Source organism: Rhinoderma darwinii, chromosome 4 (genome assembly GCF_050947455.1).
Source record: "Rhinoderma darwinii isolate aRhiDar2 chromosome 4, aRhiDar2.hap1, whole genome shotgun sequence".
NCBI lineage: Eukaryota > Metazoa > Chordata > Amphibia > Anura > Rhinodermatidae > Rhinoderma > Rhinoderma darwinii.
In genome coordinates, this window is record NC_134690.1 from 31351053 (window position 1) to 31372805 (window position 21753).

General features: G+C 41.6%; 1 protein-coding gene and 1 long non-coding RNA gene across 2 annotated transcripts in view; one reads left to right on the forward strand and one right to left on the reverse strand.

Annotated features, from left to right (window-relative positions):
* The window catches only part of LOC142759107 (uncharacterized), a 231085-nt gene that overhangs the window by 119593 nt on the left and 89739 nt on the right, over positions 1 to 21753 (forward strand). The gene's annotated exons all lie outside the window — the stretch shown is intronic.
* Positions 5010 to 21753, reverse strand: part of EVA1A (eva-1 homolog A, regulator of programmed cell death) — a 320400-nt gene continuing 303656 nt past the window's right edge. The window contains exons 7-8 of the mRNA XM_075860974.1: positions 19829 to 19993; positions 5010 to 8105 (exon numbers count right to left, since the gene is read on the reverse strand). Of these exons, the coding sequence (XP_075717089.1) occupies positions 7735 to 8105; positions 19829 to 19993 (536 nt within the window). The 3' untranslated portion in view covers positions 5010 to 7734. The remainder of the gene's footprint in view (positions 8106 to 19828; positions 19994 to 21753) is intronic.

Sequence of the window (21753 nt, forward strand, 5' to 3'; positions counted from 1 at the left end):
AAGGAACAGTGTCATCACAAATTATTTTTTTATATGTTAAAGATGTTAGTGCTTTATTAAAAACGTTTATATTCATTTGTGTGTTTGTGTTTTACTTTTTCTTATTTTTACACTTTTTCTTCCCTATGGGGGCTGCCATTTTTTGTTCCATTTCTGTGTGTGTCGATTAACGACACATACAGACATGGAATACGGCAGCCACAGTCCCATAGGGACTGCAAACGGCTCCCGTCCCATTGACTGCAGTGTACGGCGTCTGTGTGGGAACTGCGCATGCGCCGCTCCCACACAGTCCTATTCGAAATTGGCGCCGTCCGGCGCCATTTTCCTGTGGACCGGAAGTCGCGGCCGGACAGTAATATTACTACTTCCGGTCGCGGCTTCCGGACTTGTGCACTTGGACCAGCGGCAGAAGACGGAGCGGACGGGCCGGAGGGAGCCGCGGCGGCAGGAGCAGGTAAGAGATTTCAATGTATGTTCGTGTTTGTGTGTGTTTACTACTGTATGTAAACCTACTACACTGTGGGTTAGCTCAAAAAATGGCGACACACAGTGTAGGAGGTTACACCGTTCAAACCCCTCGTTTATCCCGGCACTAGCCAGGATAAAGGAGGGGGGGATGCTGAGAGCTCACTAGAGCGAGGGCTTTTAACCCAATGTTGCAATGCTGCAATTTTGGGAACAGCTCCATCTAGTGACCAAAAATGGGTAGTATTATAAATTAGAAATAATTTATAATATTTCCTGGACTCGTGCAAAAAAATAAAAAAAATTTGAACAATGTTTAATCACCCACACACTAAATGTTTAATTTTTAAAAAAAAAACATGTTTTTCTGGCAACACATTCCCTTTAAAGGGATTGTCCAGTCCCTAAACATTGATGGCCTATCCTCAGGATAGGCCATCAATAGCTGATGGGTCGGGGTCCGTCTCCCGGGACCCGCCAATCACCTGTTTTGAAGGGACCGCAGCGCTGGCACGACAGCTGCTTCCCCTTCATTTCCCTTACTGGCTCACACTGTGAATCGCCGACATGGATTCACAATGTGAGCGAGTGACCGGAATGAAGGGGAAGCACCAGCTCTCGTACGAGCGCTGCAGCCCCTTCAAAATAGGTGATTGGCGGGGTCCTGGGAGTCGGACCCCGCCAATCAGCTTCAAGCAGACAGGGAAATTAAACCTACCCTCCTCTTCAGCCGCGGCGGATGTCCTGACTCTGAACTACAGGATGGTAGTGACGTCATGCGCTGCGCGCCGGAAACAGGAAGGTAACTACTGTAGTTACTATAGTAACGGGCCCACGGCTCCCATTACTATAGTAACTTTTTATTGATGTAGTGCGGCCCCTATAGCTACGCCACTGGTTGGGTGAGCGGTCCCGCTTCACTCCGGTTCTCTGAACCGGCTGTAATTTTAACAGCCGGTAAGGGAGAACCAGGGCAAACTGGGCCCCCTTCTAACCTCGGGCCCCGGGCACTTGCCCAGATTGCCCTCATTATAATCCGCCCCTGACTGTATATGTATATTGATCATTTTTTTGTGTGAGAGGGGGGATGTATGCAATGGGGCTTATAACACTACTGAATGCACTAGAAATCAGCGATGCAGATCTCTGCACACCACCTTCTGAATTGACTGCATTATTGATACAGTAAGGGTGTGTTCACATCAGTGTTTGGTTTCCGTTAATGGGTTCCGTTAGATCTTTCCGTCGGAGGAACCTATCAACGGAAAGGCAAACGGAAACCATAGCTTCCATTTCCATTACCACTAATTCCAATGGTAATACTTACATTGCAAATGGTTTCCATTTGTCTCCGTTCCGTAAGATTTCAGGTTTTTCTTATGCCAATAAAAACTGGAAACCTTACGGAACGGAGACAAATGGAAACCATTTGCAACGGAAACATTACCATTCAAATTAGTGGTAATGCACACGGAAGCTATGGTTTCAGTTTGGTTTGTGTTCATCTGTTCCTCTGACAGAAAGGTCTGACCGAAGCCATCAACGGAACCCCCGACGCAGGCCCGAGTTCAGCGGAACAGGCCCTAATTCAGCATTTTGGGCCCCACTTTTAACTTTGCCCAGGGCCACACTTTGTCTAAAACCGGCCCTGTCTCTAACATCATGTCCTCTCTCTATCTGAAACTGAATCTTTCTAAAACTGAGCTCCTTTTGTTCCCACCATCTACTAACCTACCTAAACCTGGTGTCTCCATCTCAGTATGGGGCACTACCATAACTCTTAAGCAGCACGCCCGCTGTCTCTATCACTACCAGAACTCCTAAGCAGCACGCCCGCTGCCTCTATCACTACCATAACTCCTAGGCAGCACGCCCGGTGTCTTGGGATTATTTTTGACTCCGATCTTTCCTTTACTTCACACATCCAATCACTTTCACGCTCCTGTAATTTTCACCACAAAACCATCTCCAGAATCCGCCCTTTTCTTACTGTAGAAACAGCCAAAACTCTCATTGTTGCTCTGATTCACTCTCTCCTTGACTACTGTAACTCATTATTAGTCGGTCTTCGATTCACTAAACTCTCCTCTCTCCAATCTATCCTTAATGCAAAAGCCAGGCTCATATTTATGACCAACCGCTACACCAACGCCTCTACCCTGTGCCAATCACTACACTGGTTGCCCATCCCCTTCAAAATTAAATTCAAACTTATTACTCTCACCCACAAAGCTCTCCACAGTGCTGCACCTCCTCACATCTCCTCCCTCATCTCTGTCTACCACCCTACCCGCGCTCTACATTCTGCCAACGACCTTAGATTAACGTCCACCATAATCCGAACCTCCCACTCCCATCTCCAAGATTTCTCTCGTGCTGCAACCGTCCTCTGGAATGTGCTACCCCAGACAATCAGATGAATTCCCAATATCCACAGTTTTAAACTTATAACATTCCCTAATCTGATTACTTTCCCTGGCCCCCCTTTTACATTAGCCATAAGAACTTGAACGCCTTATTCAGCAGTATCCCCCACTCTCCTTGCACCCTAATGCACTTCATGTCTGTCATACACGAATACCGGCTGGTGACGGCTCATGCAGATTTATTTGTACTACCCCATATGTATAAAAGATGGCCGGACCATTGTACTTCACAAGCACTTATTATATTTTGTGTCTCCCTTATTTCCTCATAGATTGTAAGCTCTTGCGAGCAGGTGCCTCACTCCTCTTGTTTGAATTGTAAATTAGTTTTGTCAATATGTAATGTTTGATATTGTCTGTATAATCTACCCCTGAATTGTAAAGTGCTGCGGAATATGATGGCGCTATATAAAGATTATTATTATTATGTCCAGTTTCGCACAGGAACACCCCATATTTTTTAAATACCAATCCGCAAAAACTCTAGCCTTCTTTTAGGTCCAGCCAAGGGAGAGTCCCACAAAAATTGAAATCCAAAAGTGAAGAAAAACTGCGCACTCATCAACAAATAGTCTTCTTATTGGCAAATATTCGTCATGTACATAACATTAATGCAACAGGCTGATGGATGTGCGAATCCAGCAGCAATGGCGTTCATTGATACTTCATTATTATCTACAAAAATTGGGACTGATAAGAAGTATGTGACTGACAACCCCAATAAAAAGACTGTGGTGCTTTGAATCCAAAACTGCAAGACAATTTTGGTCACATCCCGTTCTGCTCGGGAATTCCCACGAAAATGGCCACAAAGAGCTATGTTTTAAAATAAAAATCTGCATAAACCCAACCATTTTGAGGACTGGCTCACAGGAAAACCAGGACTGTAGGCAAGTATGCGTCAGACAACCCCATGAAAAAGACAGAAGCAGTCTTCTTACCAACCGGACAGCAGACTTGACACAACTCTTCAAAGCTGGATCGTAACTGTCCTGATGGTAAAGAAGGGGGCGAACAGCTCGGGAATAGTCATGCCGGAAATAGGTCCAGGTCCCAGAGGTGAATGTCCCATAAATGTCTGAGATGGGAATACCCCTTTAACGATCCTCTTCTTTTGTTACTATTCTGTTGGGTCTTTAAAGATGTTGGCCCATTAAAAACATTTATCACGTATCCACAGAATAGATGATAAATGTTTTTTACAGGCCAGCCGCAAAAAATATGAAGAATACCCATGACGTGCAGTAAACAACATATATGTATTGTATGACAAGTTATTGTTTTATTTGCTTCTTCTTTTCAATCAAATTTGGTCGCTCCGTATTCCACATACAAATGTTTTTTGTTCTTTTGATAAAATATATAAAAATATTGTGCATTGCCATTTATGAAGGAAACATAGCTTGACAAACCGATACTCAATAAGGCACACAATTGTGCAGCATTTCCAAAAATACTATATATATATATATATATATATATATATACACATATAAAAAGGTTCAACCTCTCGATATAATCTGACACATCACTCATAGGTCAGGGTCACCACAAGTCACAGGGAGATCTTAATTTCATTTATTCCATATATAAACAGAGTTGGATTTATCATCTGAAACTTAAAAGGCAACTCCGGGCAAAAAAAAAAAAAATTTAGCTTTTGGCCCGTCCCATGGAGCTCTGTAAAAATGAATTTAACTGAATGCGACCATTTCGTAGATTACTTATTGTCCTTTAATATGTCACAGCTGAAGCCCGTGCTGACCACAACAACAACAGGACAACTGAGCAGCCCTGCAGTTGGCAGTTTTAGGGTATGTGCACACACACTAATTACGTCCGTAATTTACGGACGTATTTCGGCCGCAAGTACCGGACCGAACTCAGTGCAGGGAGCCGGGCTCCTAGCATCATAGTTATATACGATGCTAGGAGTCCCTGCCTCTCTGCAGGACAACTGTCCCATACTGTAATCATGTTTTCAGTACGGGACAGTTGTTCCACGGACAGGCAGGGACTCCTAGCATCGTACATATGTATGATGCTAGGAGCCCGGCTCCCTGCACTGAGTTCGGTCCACTACTTGCGGCCGAAATACGTCCGTCAATTACGGACGTAATTAGTGTGTGTGCACATACTCTTAGTGTATCCCATGTTGTTTGCCAGGTCGCCTGAGCCTGTGTTTGGGTTCTTGGGCAGCACAGGCTTCAGCTGAGGCCTCGAAAAAAAAAAGTAGACGATCTCTAGAAAGGCAGCATTGTAGTACACAAGTGAGGTTAAAGGCATAATTTTCAGTTTGTTCCCATAATTACACTTTAAGGTACTTGCTAACAAGCTTTCCTACTGGATATTAGTGCCTCTATCTACTGTATTTGCTTTGGCATTTCAAGAGTTAAAGCTGGAAAAGGAATAGGGTAGCATACCTCATTGATGCCCCTACTGGACTAATACTCACCCTTCAATGTTAGTTTGGTCTCTTACGTTCAACTTTAAACACCAACTTTATGCTTTAAACATCTTACCTGTATCTGGGAGGTCATCGACTTGTGAGTCCCATTATATATTAAAGGAAAACTCCAGTCGAAATTGAACAAGTGTGTAATATGCTCAGTGCAATTCCTGAGAGGGCAGAGCATGACTTAGGGATTCAAAAAAACACCAAAGATAGATTCCCTGTGTCATGTATCAGTTTTGCCTGGACTGTTCCTTTAAATTCATCTGAAATTTTTGCAGAAATACATACAATAAATTAGACCTCGTGGAGTTTTAAAAAGGGGTATAGTAAACTAGTAACTATCTAATATGCACAGGAGTATTTTTATGGGCTGTTCAAGTCTTATTTTTTTCCATTTATTTTATAGTAACACATCATACATACTATATACAAATAAGTTTAGTTCTTATGAATCCTGACCAAGAATAGTGTATAAATTATGCGGAGATTATACTGAGTAATCAAATATTATTTCCATGCATTGGCAGAAACTTTGGCTGCTGTTAGAAGTAGATGGAAATAATATGCATCTAAGATATTTGCAAAAAACTCTCAGCTGACTTCTTGGGGTGGACTGGAAGAGTAAAATACTATGGAAGTCATACATCTTGAGTTGTGAGCCGGTATTATGCTGACTGGTGATATTCTTTCCTCCAATTCCTCATTTTACTATATTTATTCCCTATGTATTAGTATCAAAATAATTGTCAATATAATATAGAATTTACATATATTGCATATAGTTATGTAACTTAGATGATGGACGAGTGAGGAATAACAAATATTTGTATTTGACTTAAAAGGAAAAGAGTTAATAATGACCTGACATCCAGAGTAAATGGGCACAGAATACCCCCATGTCCAATAATTATGTTCTCAAAAATGAAGTATGGAGCAAGGTGAGTAGATGCTTGGGTCTACTAGGCTTGGAAGGCCCATAGAGAACGAGGTAAACTTGCTCTAAACTTGTCAACCTCAGAGTGGGTTACACAGAGAGTCCACTGTGAGTCACCTAAGGGCCCAAATACACCTGGAGTCAACCCTGGGTATGGAAAGGTGAAAGTTGGATTAGCAAAATGCCATAATGTGATTGGCCCACAAAAAACTTTATCACCTGTCAGTCCCATTGAGAAAAAATAGAGCAGTAGTGTGCACTGCTCCATTCAAACGTGGGACATGGGGACCCTCGTTCTCGCGATTGGTGGGGGTCCCAGTGGTGGGATTTCCAGCGATTATACATTTATCAGCCATCATGAGGATGGTTGATAAATATTTCTCGTGGTCCAAATCCTTAAAGTTTTTTTTTAATGATGATACAGGGAAGCCCGTAACAATGCCACAAAACAAGTCCTGGGCTGAATGGTTCATTTTTGTGACTTTTAAATTCAAATCTGACTATGTACGTTTAATCTGGTCATACACAATCGATAGCTGATGTACAAATACTCTATTAGCCGACAGCCATCTCTCCTGACTCCCTTATATTTATTTCAATGAGGAGGGGGAAGTGTCTGGCAGTGAGGGAGCAAAAATTATATATTTATTGGAACCTAACTTGCCCAATCCATTTTTCCCGAAATATCTTCCATTGGGAGACAGTCGGGAGGTTTCTATACACATTACAAATTGGCGGGCTCCGCTAACTGTGATCTAATGTGTATGGCAAAGTTTAATTTGAGATATTGAATGCCAGCATCAACTCCAACCATGCCTGCAGTTGCCTGAAAGCTCCTAAATTGTAAATCCAGCTCTGCTATAAATACCATACACTGACCATGAAAGCTTATGAACATACGTACTACAATATTCATCCCTGAGGTGTCAGTTCTAAATGCTGCCAAAGAAAGGAAGATTTCAAAAACCTATTAAATATTACAGACTGTACAATCACCAGGAGGATTTTACATCTGCAAGAAACATAAATTGTCTTTCTGGTTGTTCTCTTCCAAAAAGAAAAATGCCCAAAATTGTGGTAAGAAAGTTCTGCATTGCATTGTTCCATTGTCCATGCTGGTAACATAACCCCAAATGTCACATAATATTTTGGAACGTGGAGAGTCATCAAGGACCAGCCTCAGACAACATCACAAGTGTCTTAATGAAGACTGTCACGTAGCTTGTGGTCTTCTCTCAATTGTCCTCTGGGGCAACAGGAATACCGGTACTGGTCTTCTGTCAATTGACCTCTGGGGCAATACAAAAAATTGTCATGTTTTTGTTGTTCCAAGGATCTGAACACTGAGGAATTGCTAAGCTTGCACTCATAAATAATTGCTTCCTCTGCATTTCCTTTCCTTGTCTCTCAGAAAATACAAGATTTCTATTGTTCTTAGAACAGAAGAATTCCTAATAATAACGGTTAAGGCTCCTTGTTCCTGGGATGTCCGGTTGTCCGTTCATCCATATCTCTCGAATGATGCGCTCCCTTTCTTCAAGCCTTTGTGCTCTCTCAAGTTCTTCTGCAGACGTAAAAACGTTCATATTCAAAGTCCTCTCAAAGCGTCTGTGCCTCCTGGCAGAGAGATCAGAGGTGGTGTCCGAGTCATCATCGCTGTCACTGGTGTCACTGTCACTCTGCGGTTTCCTGGCGTTCTTCTTCACATTGGACTTCTTACAGTCCGTCTGACAGGATATCCTCATGACTAAAGCCACTAGTGTAAAAATCAGGCCAATGCATACTCCAGATACGAAATACAAAGCAGCTCTCTCCGGATTTTCTACAAATAAATCAGAAAAACGTGTCAGAAAGAGTGAACAAAAAAATAGAGAAAAAACATTTTCAAATATTAGTAATGACCTTTTTTTCTTCCACCATTGTCTATTATGGTTTGTTTTATTGTCTCAGGGCTCAATAAGGACAGCTAGCATATTGTAAACATTTTTCGTTTTCTACCCAATACCTAAGAGACTGCAAGTTACAAAAATTTGCTTGAAAATAGAACAAATGTACAAAAACACCAGAACCAATTAATTTCTGTTTTCTTTTTGGTTAGGGTATTAGACTTTGCCAAAAGTAGATTGCTGTACCTATTGCAACCAATGGATGAAGATGATACATGCCAAGTACTAATCCTAGAATTGTTATGAGACCCTGGAGCCACCTGTCAAGCTAACAGGGCATATATCTAAAGCTGCCCATACAGAAGATAGCTGTTGGAAGGAAGTCTATCTCTCCTGACCTCCACATAGACATGCAGGCTTGGATCATCTGAGCATGCACGTCAAATTTAATAGGGAGATAAGGCACTTCCAGATACCAAATGTCCTGGGAGAACAAAAGATTAGTTGAGGTACTATCGGACTGCTCCCATACACATTAGATCGTCGGCCAATCCTACTAAATCAGCAGGTCCAGACGACTTTTACCAAACATGTATGGCCAGCTTAGGCTTGGTTCACACCTGTGTTAACATTCTGTTGTTCTGCTCCGTCAGAGGAGGAGAACAAGGGAATAAAGGAAGCAACGGTTCTGTTGCACAACGGACACCACCGGCAGCCCATGGAACCTATTGACTTCAAGTCTGCCATGTAGGCCTAATCTACATCTTTTTTACACCTCATTTTCAAATAACGGCACCTAAAAACAAGCCTGCGAAAAAGAAGTGCATGTCACTTTTTGGAGCCGTTTTTCATTGACTCTATAGAAAAACAGCTCCTAAAATGTTCGTAATAAACGCCACAAAAACGCGAGTTTGATTAACCTCTTAACGCCGAAGGACGGAAATATCCGTCCTCAGCAGCTGCTAGTTTGCGCAGGAGGACGGATATATCCGTCCTGTGATCGCGCGGGTACGGACACTGTACCCACGCGATCAGCGGCAGGAGCACGGCTGTTATACACAGCCTGGCTCCTGCTGCAACTGCCGGAATCGAAGAGCGCGCCGATTCCGGCAGTTTAACCCATTAAATGCCGCTGTCAATAGTGACAGCGGCATCTAATGTGTTTGACAGAGGGAGGGAGCCCCATCGGCGCACCCGCAAAGAAATAGCGGGTCGCCGTCGAGTTTCCATGGTAGCCGGGGGCCTAACAAAGACCCCCAGGTCTGCCTTCAGCAAATGCCTGTTAGGCGATACTGGAGGCATGACCTTACAGGTTGCCTGTCAGTTTTACACTGACAGGCAATAATGCTTTGGTATACTAAGTATACCAAAGCATTATATATGTGATCGGCAGATCGCATAGTGAAGTCCCCTGGTGGGACTAAAAAAAAAAATGTAAATATGTTAAATAAAGTTTGTGAATAAAAAAAAATGACAGTCAAAATCAAATCAAACGATTTTTTTTTGCCCAAAAAGTGGTTTTATTTTGTAAAAGTGTCAAAACAAATAACACATACACATATATGGTATCCCCGCGATCGTAACAACTTAAACAATAAAATGAACACATTAATTAAACCGCCGGATGAACGGCGTCCAAAAAAATGCAAAAAACAATGGCAAAATTCTCTCTTTTCTCCCATTCCCCCCACAAAAAATAAAAATAAAAGTTAATCTATAAGTCCTATATACCCCAAAATAGTGCTAATGAAAACTATACATTGGCACGCAAAAATCAAGCCCACATACGGCCACATCGACGGAAAAAGAAAAAAATTACGGCTCTTGGAATGCGGCGATGCAAAAACAAGTAATTTTTTTCTAAAAGGGTTTTTATTGTGCAAACGTAGGAAAACATATAAAACCTCTACATATTTGGTATCCCCGTAATCGTGCCGAGACATAGAATAAAGTTAACATGTAATTTACGCTGCATAGTAAACGGCGTAAATTTATAACGTGAAAATCAATGCTGGAATAGCTGCTTATTTTCAATTCTCTCCTAAAATAAAGTTAATAAAAGTTAATCAATATATTATAAGCATCTAAAAATGGTACAATTACAAAATACAACTCGTCCCGCAAAAAACAAGCCCTTATACGGCCATGTCGACGGCATAAACAAAAAGTTACGACTCTTGGAATGCGACCGTGAAAAAACAAAAAATAATCCTTGGTCATTAACGTGCAAAATGGCCTGGTCATTAAGGGGTTAAAAAACGGCTGAAAATCAGGAGCTGTTTTCCCTTGAAAACAGCTCCGTATTTTCCGACATTTTTTAGTAATTGTGTGAACATACCCTTAGCCTTTTGGTGTGTCCTATATCTTCTACCAGCTACATTGTTAAAAGCTCTTCCCAAAATGGGAGCCGGACAATGCTTAGCAATTTGAAGACACCTTTTCCTGGCTTGTAGCCAAAAATAGGGAGGGGGTGAGATTCCCTCCCACATTTACAGCAGCTGTGAATCAGGTTGCTTTACCTTATTCACCTTGCTGTAATTCTGGGAAGTGCTCCCTCTGGTGGCCAACATAGGAAAACATGTCGAATTATAATTTAATTTTTAATACATCCCACCATGTGGAAGAAAAAAAAAATTAAGCAAAAAACTTAAAAAATGTAATAAAAATAAGTAACTTACTTTAAAAAAATGTTTCATTCGCGACACATTCCCTTTAAAAAGTTGGCATTTCGAACTTTGCTGAATTACATCATGTCCCTGAAACTAGACTCTTCTTCTTTAACTAGACTTCTTTCTTAAGTTCCCATAGTGCCATAATTTTACTTGTATCCATTGGTTTTCCATGGAATTTCTCTCTAACAAGTCCTGTATAATTTATGTTCTCCATTTCCCAAACATTCCTTAATATGTTTCCTAGGATACATATAATGCATATTGTGCTTAAAGAGATCCTTCAAAAATTGTCTGACTACGATATGTCCTGCTACTAGGACACCCAGCGATCAGCTGAAATCTGTGGGAAAGCCTGGAAGCAAGTGCTCAAGTTCCCTACAGCGCCACCACAGGGGAAATTAAGCATTGCTCATTTCTTATTTAAATAAATGGGCTGTCTGTGTAACGTATGAGCATACAGAGTCCTCCAGGGAGCGAGAGATGCTCATTGTAGCTGCTCTCTGCTCTGACTAATAGATGAGGGTCCTGAAAATGGGACCCGCTCCCTAATGGAGGATTTGAAAATGTACAAGTATCTCATAGAATTAAAATGTATAAGTTCAAACCATATAATCTGTACTTATAAAATATGACCCAACGAGTATGGCCTTGTTCTTTGACGTGACTTGACGTGGTTGAGTCTTCCGTATTTCATCCATCCCAAATAATGAAAGTTAATCCCTTAACAACATACATTCATTAAGAGGACGTACTCTGGCCCTGTGCCCAGACCACCGAAAAATGAAATTCCTGCATGACCGAGGTTTGACTTATCATTTAAATTTTCTTCTGCTTCTAGCCTTCTCTACACTCTTTCAATTATATCTGCCCTTCCTGTACTGCGGCAGCTTGGCAAATAGCCGGAAAACTAGATTGTATGACAAATCATGCATTTGGGAACTTAATAAAGTGAACTCCAGCCCAGAACATTGGCCCATTGTGCAATATTAAAAAGAAGAAATGTTGTGCAGACTCATAGGAGGACATTTAATAATAACAAGGAGGGTTTGGGGCTATTTTAAATCTTTCTTTATCTACACGTTAAATAAGACACACAGACATTTTCATATTATCTGGTAAATTATGGAAAAAAATACATAGAACTATTTGAGGATATCTGCAGTGAAATAGTTTCTAAATATTCTGTATTATGAAGCATTTAGAGAATTATATTTCCTATGGAGCTTGCAATCTAATAGGAAATGTATACTCTAGGCCAATTCAGGGTTGCACTAGACCACCAGTGGACAGAAGAACCCTCCGATGGACCAAGGTCCTCCCATTCTCCATATAGTTGGAAGGTGGGCCTACAAGTTTTAGCTCCTCTTGATGTCGCGGGGTAGACCACTCCAATCCGGCTAATTCAAGCAGTTAAGATGTAGTAGAGCTGAGTTTTTTTTTAAACAAGCTCATTGTGATACAATGTTTTTTCCTGTGGTTTTAAACTGGACTGCCAATAAACCTACCTCATTACCTTATCTCAAAGAGTTATCACAATGTATCTATTAGGAAAAAAATCTTCAACTGGAAGTATATGCTATATAAGAAGATGATACTTGTTGAAGTCCCTGAGCTTGGAACCTAAAATATTCTCCAAACCAGGAAGCCTCAGCACTTCTTTGAATGCTTAAAGGGATCCTGTCATCAACATCTTACCTGTTAAACTCGCCTGACCCCTCAATGGCCGCAGCTGTCCAGAGTTCGCTCCTGTTCTCTTCTTTCCTGAAGTCCTCCTCTGTCTGTAAATATCGTCGTTTAAACTCTTCCCGCCTTTTATGGTAATTATTTTTCCCTCTGGGATGCAGCTTCTTAACCCCGCCCACCGTTGCCACCTGTCTGGCCCTGACTGGCTAAGGAGCTGTCAATCAAAAAGAAGGAGGTGGAGTCCACTCTGAGATGCTGGAGGAATGAAAATCTGACTCTTTTCAGATGAAGATTTGACTCTTTTCTGCTCATTTGCATACGGTGTGGGACCACTGAAAAATGGAATACTAAAGCTACAGAGCTTACTTAGAACATATTTATAGCTTAGATGACAATGATTTTTCACCCACTTTCACCAGGTATTGCTGGCTTTATAGCTAAAATGCTGGTGACAGGTTCCCTTTAAAGCCCTTTGGAGCTGTTTGGGATGGCACTACTAAATTAAAAGAATGCTATACTACCGATGTAAAGAGAGATTGAGTCTGAGGTCACGGACCCCATCGGCTTCATCAATTGACTTGTCATAAGATGACTTTAAGTGGATTTAACATTAAAGTCCCCCATTTTGAAAAGTCAAATAATCCCCCCCCCCCCCCAAATTCAGAAGGGCATGTAAATATTAGTTGTCTGAAAGTATATAAGAACGGGAAACTAAGGGTTTAGCATTTGACGTAGGTTTAGATAGCACCAGGTGATTAAGTAGAAGGGTGCATAGATAGGGGCCCAATCCTTTATATGCTGTGGAAAGTATTCCGCACACCAGTAGGGGTAAATTTTGCAGGTAAAAATCTTTAATTTCTCCTACCAGGGTGCAACGTTTTGGTCCAAGCATAGACCTTTCTCAAGCACTTCTATAACTGGGGAGTCGGCGTGACGGCGCAAGGAAGAGCGAAGCCCTCATTAGCGGTAAACCGCTCTTCCTTGCGCCGCCACGCCGACTCCCCAGTTATAGAAGTGCTTGAGAAAGGTCTATGCTTGGACCAAAACGTCGCACCCTGGTATGAGAAATTAAAGATTTTTACCTGCAAAATTTACCCCTACTGGTGTGCGTAAGGTTTTATCATTGTTTCTTGCAGAACTGTTGCCATGGGTTTATATCCAACCAGGGAAACATTTACCTGTTTTGGATGATCTCACTTTAATTATGTGGATTTTCTCTTAAAGTCCCAAAAATGCTTAAAAAGGTTGTCTGATTTACAAACCCCATTAAGGAATTCAGGGTTTATAAAGGAGAGTCCCCTGTTTATGAACCTAATCTTTTAGCAGGAGCATACAGCAGCTACATAGCATCTCTCTCTCTCTCTCTCTCTCTCTCTCTCTCTCTCTCTCTCTTTCTCTCTCTCTCTCTCTTTCTCTCTCTCTCTTTCTCTCTCTCTCTTCTCTCTCTCTCTCCTCTCTCTCCTCTCTCTCTTTTCTCTCTCTTTCTCTCTCTCTCTCGCTTTCTCTCTCTCTCTTCTCTCTCTCTCTCTCTCCTCTCCTCTCTCCTCTCCTCTCTCCTCTCTCCTCTCTCTAATCCAGCACTGGACATCCCATTGAGTTCAATAAGGACTGTGTAATGCTTCCGTTCTCCTGTGGTGGCGCTGCATGGGAATTATACACTTGCTGTCCACTTCCCCCGCAGCAGGACACCCAGAGTTCAGCTTATTTTTGGAGGAACCTCCCAGCATTAAAGGGATCATCTAAAGGGGCCAAACACTTTAAGTTACTTGGCTTCCTATGAAAGTGGTGCCGGGGCCTGTGTGATCGAGATAGAGAAACACTTTTCTTCTTTGTAAGACTGTAGCTCATAGGAACGTGTTAATGCTTTAGGTTGCTTTATAACGCTGATGTGTTTTATATAGTGTAAAACTGGAAGCAGCTACAGTATATACTGGAGTCTCTGCCAGAGAAAATATAAGCTGTTTCTAATCTATTAACTTTAAGGAGTTCATACACTGGGAAACCACCAGTTGCCAAAGGAAGGAAATTACTTACAATGGGGTCCATCGTGTTCCGTCGTTGTGTCCGTTGTTTGGACAACATGTAGCACTATTCCTCCCGTCAAATCTGATGCAAACTGTGACAAAGACTCTGAACGGAGCCTTCAACGCAAATGTGAACAGCTTTAGGCTTCGTTCACATCTGCGTCAGTGCTCCGTTCCGACATCCCATCTAAGCTTTCCGTCGGAACGGAGCCCTGACTAACACAAACGGAAACCATAGGTTTCCGTTTCCATCATCATTGATTACAATGGTGATGGATCCGGTGAAAATGGTTTCCGTTTGTCTCAGTTGTGCAAGGGTTCCGTCGTTTTCACAGAATCAAGTGTAGTCGACTACGAGCGTTTGCTCATTCATCTGCTGATCGCTGCCCTGTTTACACAGGGCAATTATCGGCAACAAGCGTTCTATGAACGCTCGTCTGCCCTGATAATCGTCCTGTGTAAAACCCCCTTTACTGTCTGGTTTTGCAGCTCATCCCTATTTAAGTGAGTAGGGCTCAGCTGCAATACCAGGCACAGCCAATAGACAAGAGAGGTGCTGTTTCTGGAGGAAAAAAAACAGAGTTTTTATTCTAATCCTGGACAACCCCCCTGATTGGAGGCACCCAGTAGTTTAATTTTATTGAGGTTTATTACAGAGAAGTATCACCATCCGGACCCACTGAATATAAGCCCTGTGCAACTAGACTGGGGAGGTATTGTCTATTGTTCAACATTTATTACGGTAAACATATTCTATATCAATAAAGTCAATTATTGCTATTTACATTGATTAGATGGTCTCTGATGCTGGTCTTGGACACAGTGTCCTAAAGTTGAGAAGGGGCAGCGCCTTTCTTCTAGGTGTAAGAGTATCCTAAGATTCCTATATATGAAACGTGCCTAATAGATCATCTATATCATTACACCCGGGCACTTCAGACAGATTCCAAGGCATATGGGAGGCACGAGTCTGACATTATCCTTTCATGTCCAGACCTCTACACTACAGCTGCTGCTCTTGGACCATTTAAGACGCTCTTGTAACATTGCAACATAAAAATAAAGTCATTCGACATAGGGTTTTGCGGCTCGGGAAGGAATGTCCCAGTATTTATAGGAGCCGGACAGCTGTGCTGGATGTGTAATGGCCAATAGTTTAGCAGGTGCAAACACTACGATTAGTAGAGCCAAAAGTACACACAGATATTATTTCATCATATGTTCACTTACAATGTTATGGTGAGGATAGGGAAGCCGGCCGACTAGTGTCATTTTTATTCTGATAAGTCAGCGGTGTCGTGTATTTGTATTTCTTTATAGTCCTTATAGATCTTACATAAAAAGAGCAGATGGCTGATCTTATTACGTTCCAATTGCTCTAAAACAGTTGAAATATTTTTTTGCTGGTCTGCAAATTAAATACAGAACCCAAAAACTTATTGGGTCAAAGAACAGTGGACACTTGGAGGTCACAGAACAATCCTAAAACAATGGCACACTGATACTTAGGGTTCCTAATCTGACAAGTGGCGTAACAGGACAATGATAAACTGACACTTGATGCAAAAAAAAAAAAGAAACACTGATACTTGGAAGTTCCGTTCCAGAACATGGGAACATAATTACACAACAATACTTGATATATAAGTAACAGAAAATTGATACAACGACACAATAACACTTGGGGTCCTACAACAACGGCCCAGTGACACAGGGTTCTAGAACAACGTTATAGTAACACTTGGAGTTTTAGAACAATGGTAGAGTAATACTTGGGGTTCTAGAGCAATGGCGCAGTAATACTTGGGTTTTTAGAACCATAGCACAACCAGGTCCCAGAACAATGGCACAGTTACACATGGAGTTCTAGAAAAATGACACAGTGACACTTGGGTTTCTGGATCAATTACACAACAATGCCCCAGAAAAGTCGCACAGTGTCACTTGGGTTTCTAGAACAAGGACACAACAAAGTCCCAGAGCAATGGCACAGACACTTGGGGTTTTAGAATAATGGAAGAGTGACACCCGGGTTTCTGGATCAATTACACAACAATGCACCAGAACAATGGCACAGTGTCACTTGAGTTTCCCGAACAATGGCACAACAAAGTAACAGAATAATGGTACAGTGACACTTAAGGTTCTAGAACTATGGCACAGCGACACTTGGGGTTTTAGAACAATAATAGAGTGAAACTTGGGGTTGGGCACAACAATTTTCCAGGGCAATGGCACATTGATAATTGGAACAATTGTAGATGGACCCTTGGATTTTTAGAACAATGGCACAACAATGTTCTAGAACAATGGCACAGTGATACTTGGAGCACTAGAACATTGGTAGAGTGACACTTGGGGCTCTAGAAATATTACATAGTGACAGGGATCTTAATTTGCACTATATTTCTGGGACCCCAAGCATCAATATGTGATTTTTGCACGGTCCATGATTACGGGCACGGTCGGCTGCTGACGGCCACGGGCAGCCCCCCACATTTGCGGACCGTGCTCCCATATAAAGTATGGGAGCGCAGTACTTTAAAAGGAAAAAAAACAGCTTTCTATGGCACGGACACCTTCCCGTAAACAAACGGGAAGGTGTCTGTCAGCCATAGACATGAATGGGTCCGTAATTACGGACCATAATTAAGATCTGTAATTACGGACTAAATCTACGGTCGTGTGCATAGTCCTGTCAATGTCAATGACACTCAGGGTTCCAGAACAATAACGGACTGACACGTGGATTTCCAGAAAAGAGTAATCGAAAAATGAAAAACTGATTCTTGATGTCAAAGACCAATTGCTACTTTAGATTTTCTAAGAATTACACAATGACAATTGGTATTACAGAGGAATGGCATGAGCTCAGAGAACAGGGGCATTCATCAAGGATGGAGGTCATTATGACCAAAATGGAGATAGACTTTTTTTTTGGGAATATTCCTAATTACAGAGCATTACCACACTGACACTCCAATTTTCAGTCATTGAATCATGACACACTAAAAGTTGGGGGTTAAAGAACAACGACCCTATGGAGTAACCCCTCGATAACACTTACCTATCATATTATAGCTATCCTATACATACACCAATATAACCCCACTCTTCCAGATCCTAGAACATTTTTGGGATCATAGCAATGGCTATTATATATAGTCACAATTACAGAATGAATCTGACGAATTATCGGATCTACATAGAATTATTCTCCTGATCCAATCTTAAGGATCGCTATACGATCGTAGCATGTAAAGGTGATCACCTTCTATGGGACCCAGAAGAGCCTTATTTTTTAGAGTGGAAACAACGTGTTATTTTTCCATTCAAAATATCTCTGAATGAAAAGACAAAATTTAGCACGAACCACGATAATAAAGCGTTCTTTACATGTATATCGTCGTGAAATACACGCTGTTTCTGCTGCGAAACACGCGTAAAAATCTCTACAAGTATTCAGTACGCTCCTAAGCTCCCTCTAGTGGTGGCTGATGTCATGTTTTATTCTATAATGCAGGGAATTCGGAGCTCTTTTTCAGAGAAACACAGCTCCGACCGTTATAAAAATATATTAAGAAATTATTCAGCACAGAAGTTTGAACCTATTTAGATTTAAAAAAAATAATTGTGTTCAAAGGTGGAAATTTACTTTAAGGGTCAAATATGAAAAACACTGGCCAAATATCATAAAGATCAAAGTAAAAAAACAACAACACATAAACTATATAATATCAGTTATCACTGATCTTCAGCGATCACACGATTGCAAATGTGTGTAAAGGGGCCTTTGCTTTTGTATGAATGCTCTACAGGTCTGTAAGTTATTACACTTGCTGGTTACTAAATTAAACCGAACCCAAGATTTCATAGGATTTAAAAGATAAAAAGAAAACAAGAACACGAAAAAGCAAAAAATATTTCCTGTGTAGTTAATGTTTCATTTATAAATCCTTGCACTAAATGCCCCTCTAGCTGCGGCTGATATTTATCTTCTTGTACAGCAGACCTCTGGACTAAATATTCCCAAATATATAAAAGCATGTTTGTTTTACTTGCAGTTATATTTAGGAAATAAAAAAAGTTCTTCAGACCTGAGCTCAAGCCAGAAGACATTACTCATCTGCAAACAAAGCTACTAGAGACATCCGAAGAAAAAAAGGGGACCTTTCATCTATGAAGAAACGAGGCTCCTTATAATAACACATGCGGATTACAGCTCGTAACCACACCATGGAGAATGGGCTCAAATGTGTGTTAGGACAAGCGGCCCTTTGCTGCTCTTCTGGATCCTTATAACATAAGAAGGGTCTGTGGGAAGAGGACAAATTTTCAAGACTCATCTTATCTATCAATGAGATGGTGAGAAAAAAAAGTCACATCCAAGGATATAACAACAGGGATGCAGACCCTGGTACTTGAAAGGGCCAAATGCCCTAAAGGACACCAGTGACCAGGGTGAAGGTAAATAAGCCGAGTTCTGTCGCTTCCTATATTATCCTCGTTATCATCACTAAGTTATAGCTCAAGCTTTTTTTTCCAGAACCAACACTCTTCTCTTTCGGCTGCATTTGGTATTGCAGCTCAGTCCTATTCAGTTAAATGACTATGAGTTATAATACCGGACACAGCCCCTAGAGCGGCGCTGTTTCTGAGAAAAAAAATCTGTCTCTTTTTTTTAATCCCAGACAACTCTTAGTTTTCCATCCTCACCTAAGGCAGATTTTTAGGTCTCCTTAAAGAACCGAATTTCCTCTGTAAGTCAACATGCAGTACAAAGAATGGGGAAGAGCATCAACAAGAGTCTCTGAGGCAGTAGGTGGATTTCAGACTTCTTCAGGCTCCTTTTAGACAATGTCACTGGTTCTAATGAAGAAGAGCTAAACATTGAAGAATAGGCAAGCATCACCTGGAGAATGTGACATATACAGTAATGCATGAAGACCACAACCGGACATGTGCTTTAGGAATAGTGGACATGAATGTGTTACGGCTCCATACAAGTTCCGAGTTGTGGGCCCATACTGTACCTCCATATGCCCTTGATTTCATGCGGAGACATTGAGATGTTGTATTATGTATATATTCTTCCCTTAAAGCATTGCATATAGGGCAGAATACTTCTGTAATACGGTGCCATACAGAGACACCATACGGTGGCACATGGATTGCCTATATCTCACAGGTCCATAGGTACTTGATGTGCTGCTCTTTCCGCTCTTTACTCATAGCTCCACCATTAACTAACCATGAAAATTATCAATACATACTACATACCTGTGATGAAAGAGTAGGCTGCCAACACATTGCTGATCAGTGCCATCTCTGAGTTGCTTTGCCCCACCGGTGCCATGGTTTGATTGGAGATAGGAGGATCTATTTCTCCCATAGAGAGGTTATTATCGACTGGGTAAAAGGCAGCTGCCTGTCCTTTCTTCGTGTCTGTATAACACACAAGATGAAGAGACATTCTTACTATGGTGTCTATATAGGTCCAGGTTAATGTATACCAGATTTATCCGTACAGGTCACTCTCTGTTTCTGAATTTATTAAGACTGGCATCTTATACGCCAGTATTAATAGAAAGACAGTTGGAGTCAAGTGCGACACATTTAACAAGAGGCAAACGTCTCTAAATAAATGTGTTACATCTTTCTAAACAACCGCGCACCAAAATTGTGAGGCAACGATCGTGGCCATGCACCATCCATTCCTTCCTTCCCATCGGCCATAAAATAAAAAATAAACATACTCACCTGACTGCTTCTCTTCTCCCCATGGGTCCCCTCAGGCTCCCTCAGCATGCCAAGCGGCTCGTACACGGTCCTGCCACCGAGCAGCATCAGGGACTTATATGCGATGCAACACTCAATGTCCTGAGTACTGCGCAACATACAACATGCCCTACGCAAGTACGGTGTATGAGCTGCGTCCTGCTGAGGGGGTCTGAGAGGCTCTGGAGGGGGGAGAGAAGTGGAGCAGTGAGGTGAGTACATTTTGTATTTTGTATCAGATTGAGGGTGGGGGACCGGACTCATAGTGGCACATGGTCAGCCAAAAAATGTGACACATTTATTAAGAGGTGTTTATTAAGATGGGTGTATGAAATGCCTGTCTTAATAAACCTTCCCCATAGAGTTAAATAATAAAATTCTGTCTGCCGGCCGCCACTACTAGGAGGAGCTTAGCAGGTTACGGCTTACTGTTATGGATTGTATTTAATAATTATCTAGTATGCAGGAAGCTCCCATGCTCCATCTAGTGGTGCCTGCAGTTTTTCTTTTATAGGAGCAGCAGTTTGTTCTTCAGAGCTGCTCTCTAATTGATGAAGAGAAGTTATAACCTTTGTCAGCCATGTTATTCACTTTCCATATACGAAACCTTGGCATCTATATTCTGCTAATGGTAAAGGAGGACAGATTGATGCCCCTTCCTTATCATCCTATAGAGATATTTTCTAATTGATTCTGCGTTGTTGGAGTGCTTTAAGCAATCACATCTGGCAATCGCTTAATGGGTAATTCCCTTTTATAATCTTTAGAGTGAATCAAACCTGGAGCATCGAAACATAACTGCGTTCCCATTCTGGAGAAGAAATGACTTGAGATGTATTTTCTTGCAGAGTTTCATATAACACAATGAGACCTCGTCTCCAATATAAACTTCTCAGTGATGAGCTATATAAGAGATCAGGCTGGACACGCAGACTCTTGACTTTCTCCAGACCTGGATCCTTGGCTTCTGCTTTTTATCAGGAGCCAATTAGACCCGAGACAGAAGTATTAATCACTTCCTCTCGTAGACGCTTATTAACATGACACAGACTACTTCTGGCAGGACTATTCAGCCTGGAGGACACTCAAAGAAAATCCTTATTATTCACAATGCGAGAACAAGAAATTTGTAATATTCCTGGAAATTGTATAATCTTCCACGTTTATTACATGTCTAGCTCAGATTTATAACTTGTGGTCAAGGAATACATATGGTAGGGGAGGCTTCTGTGGCTGCTGTGAGGTCCATGGCGGGAGGAGAGGGGTACAATGTTAAAGGGGCTCTTAGCTTTGGACAATCACTACTTGTTAGAAAGGTCCCGTGACATTAAGCTGATCAAAAAGTGCTTCCCGGCTGGGACATCCATCGATCAGTCATAATTTGTGGGAAAACTTGTCAGGAAGTGTTCAATTTACCTGCAGCGCCA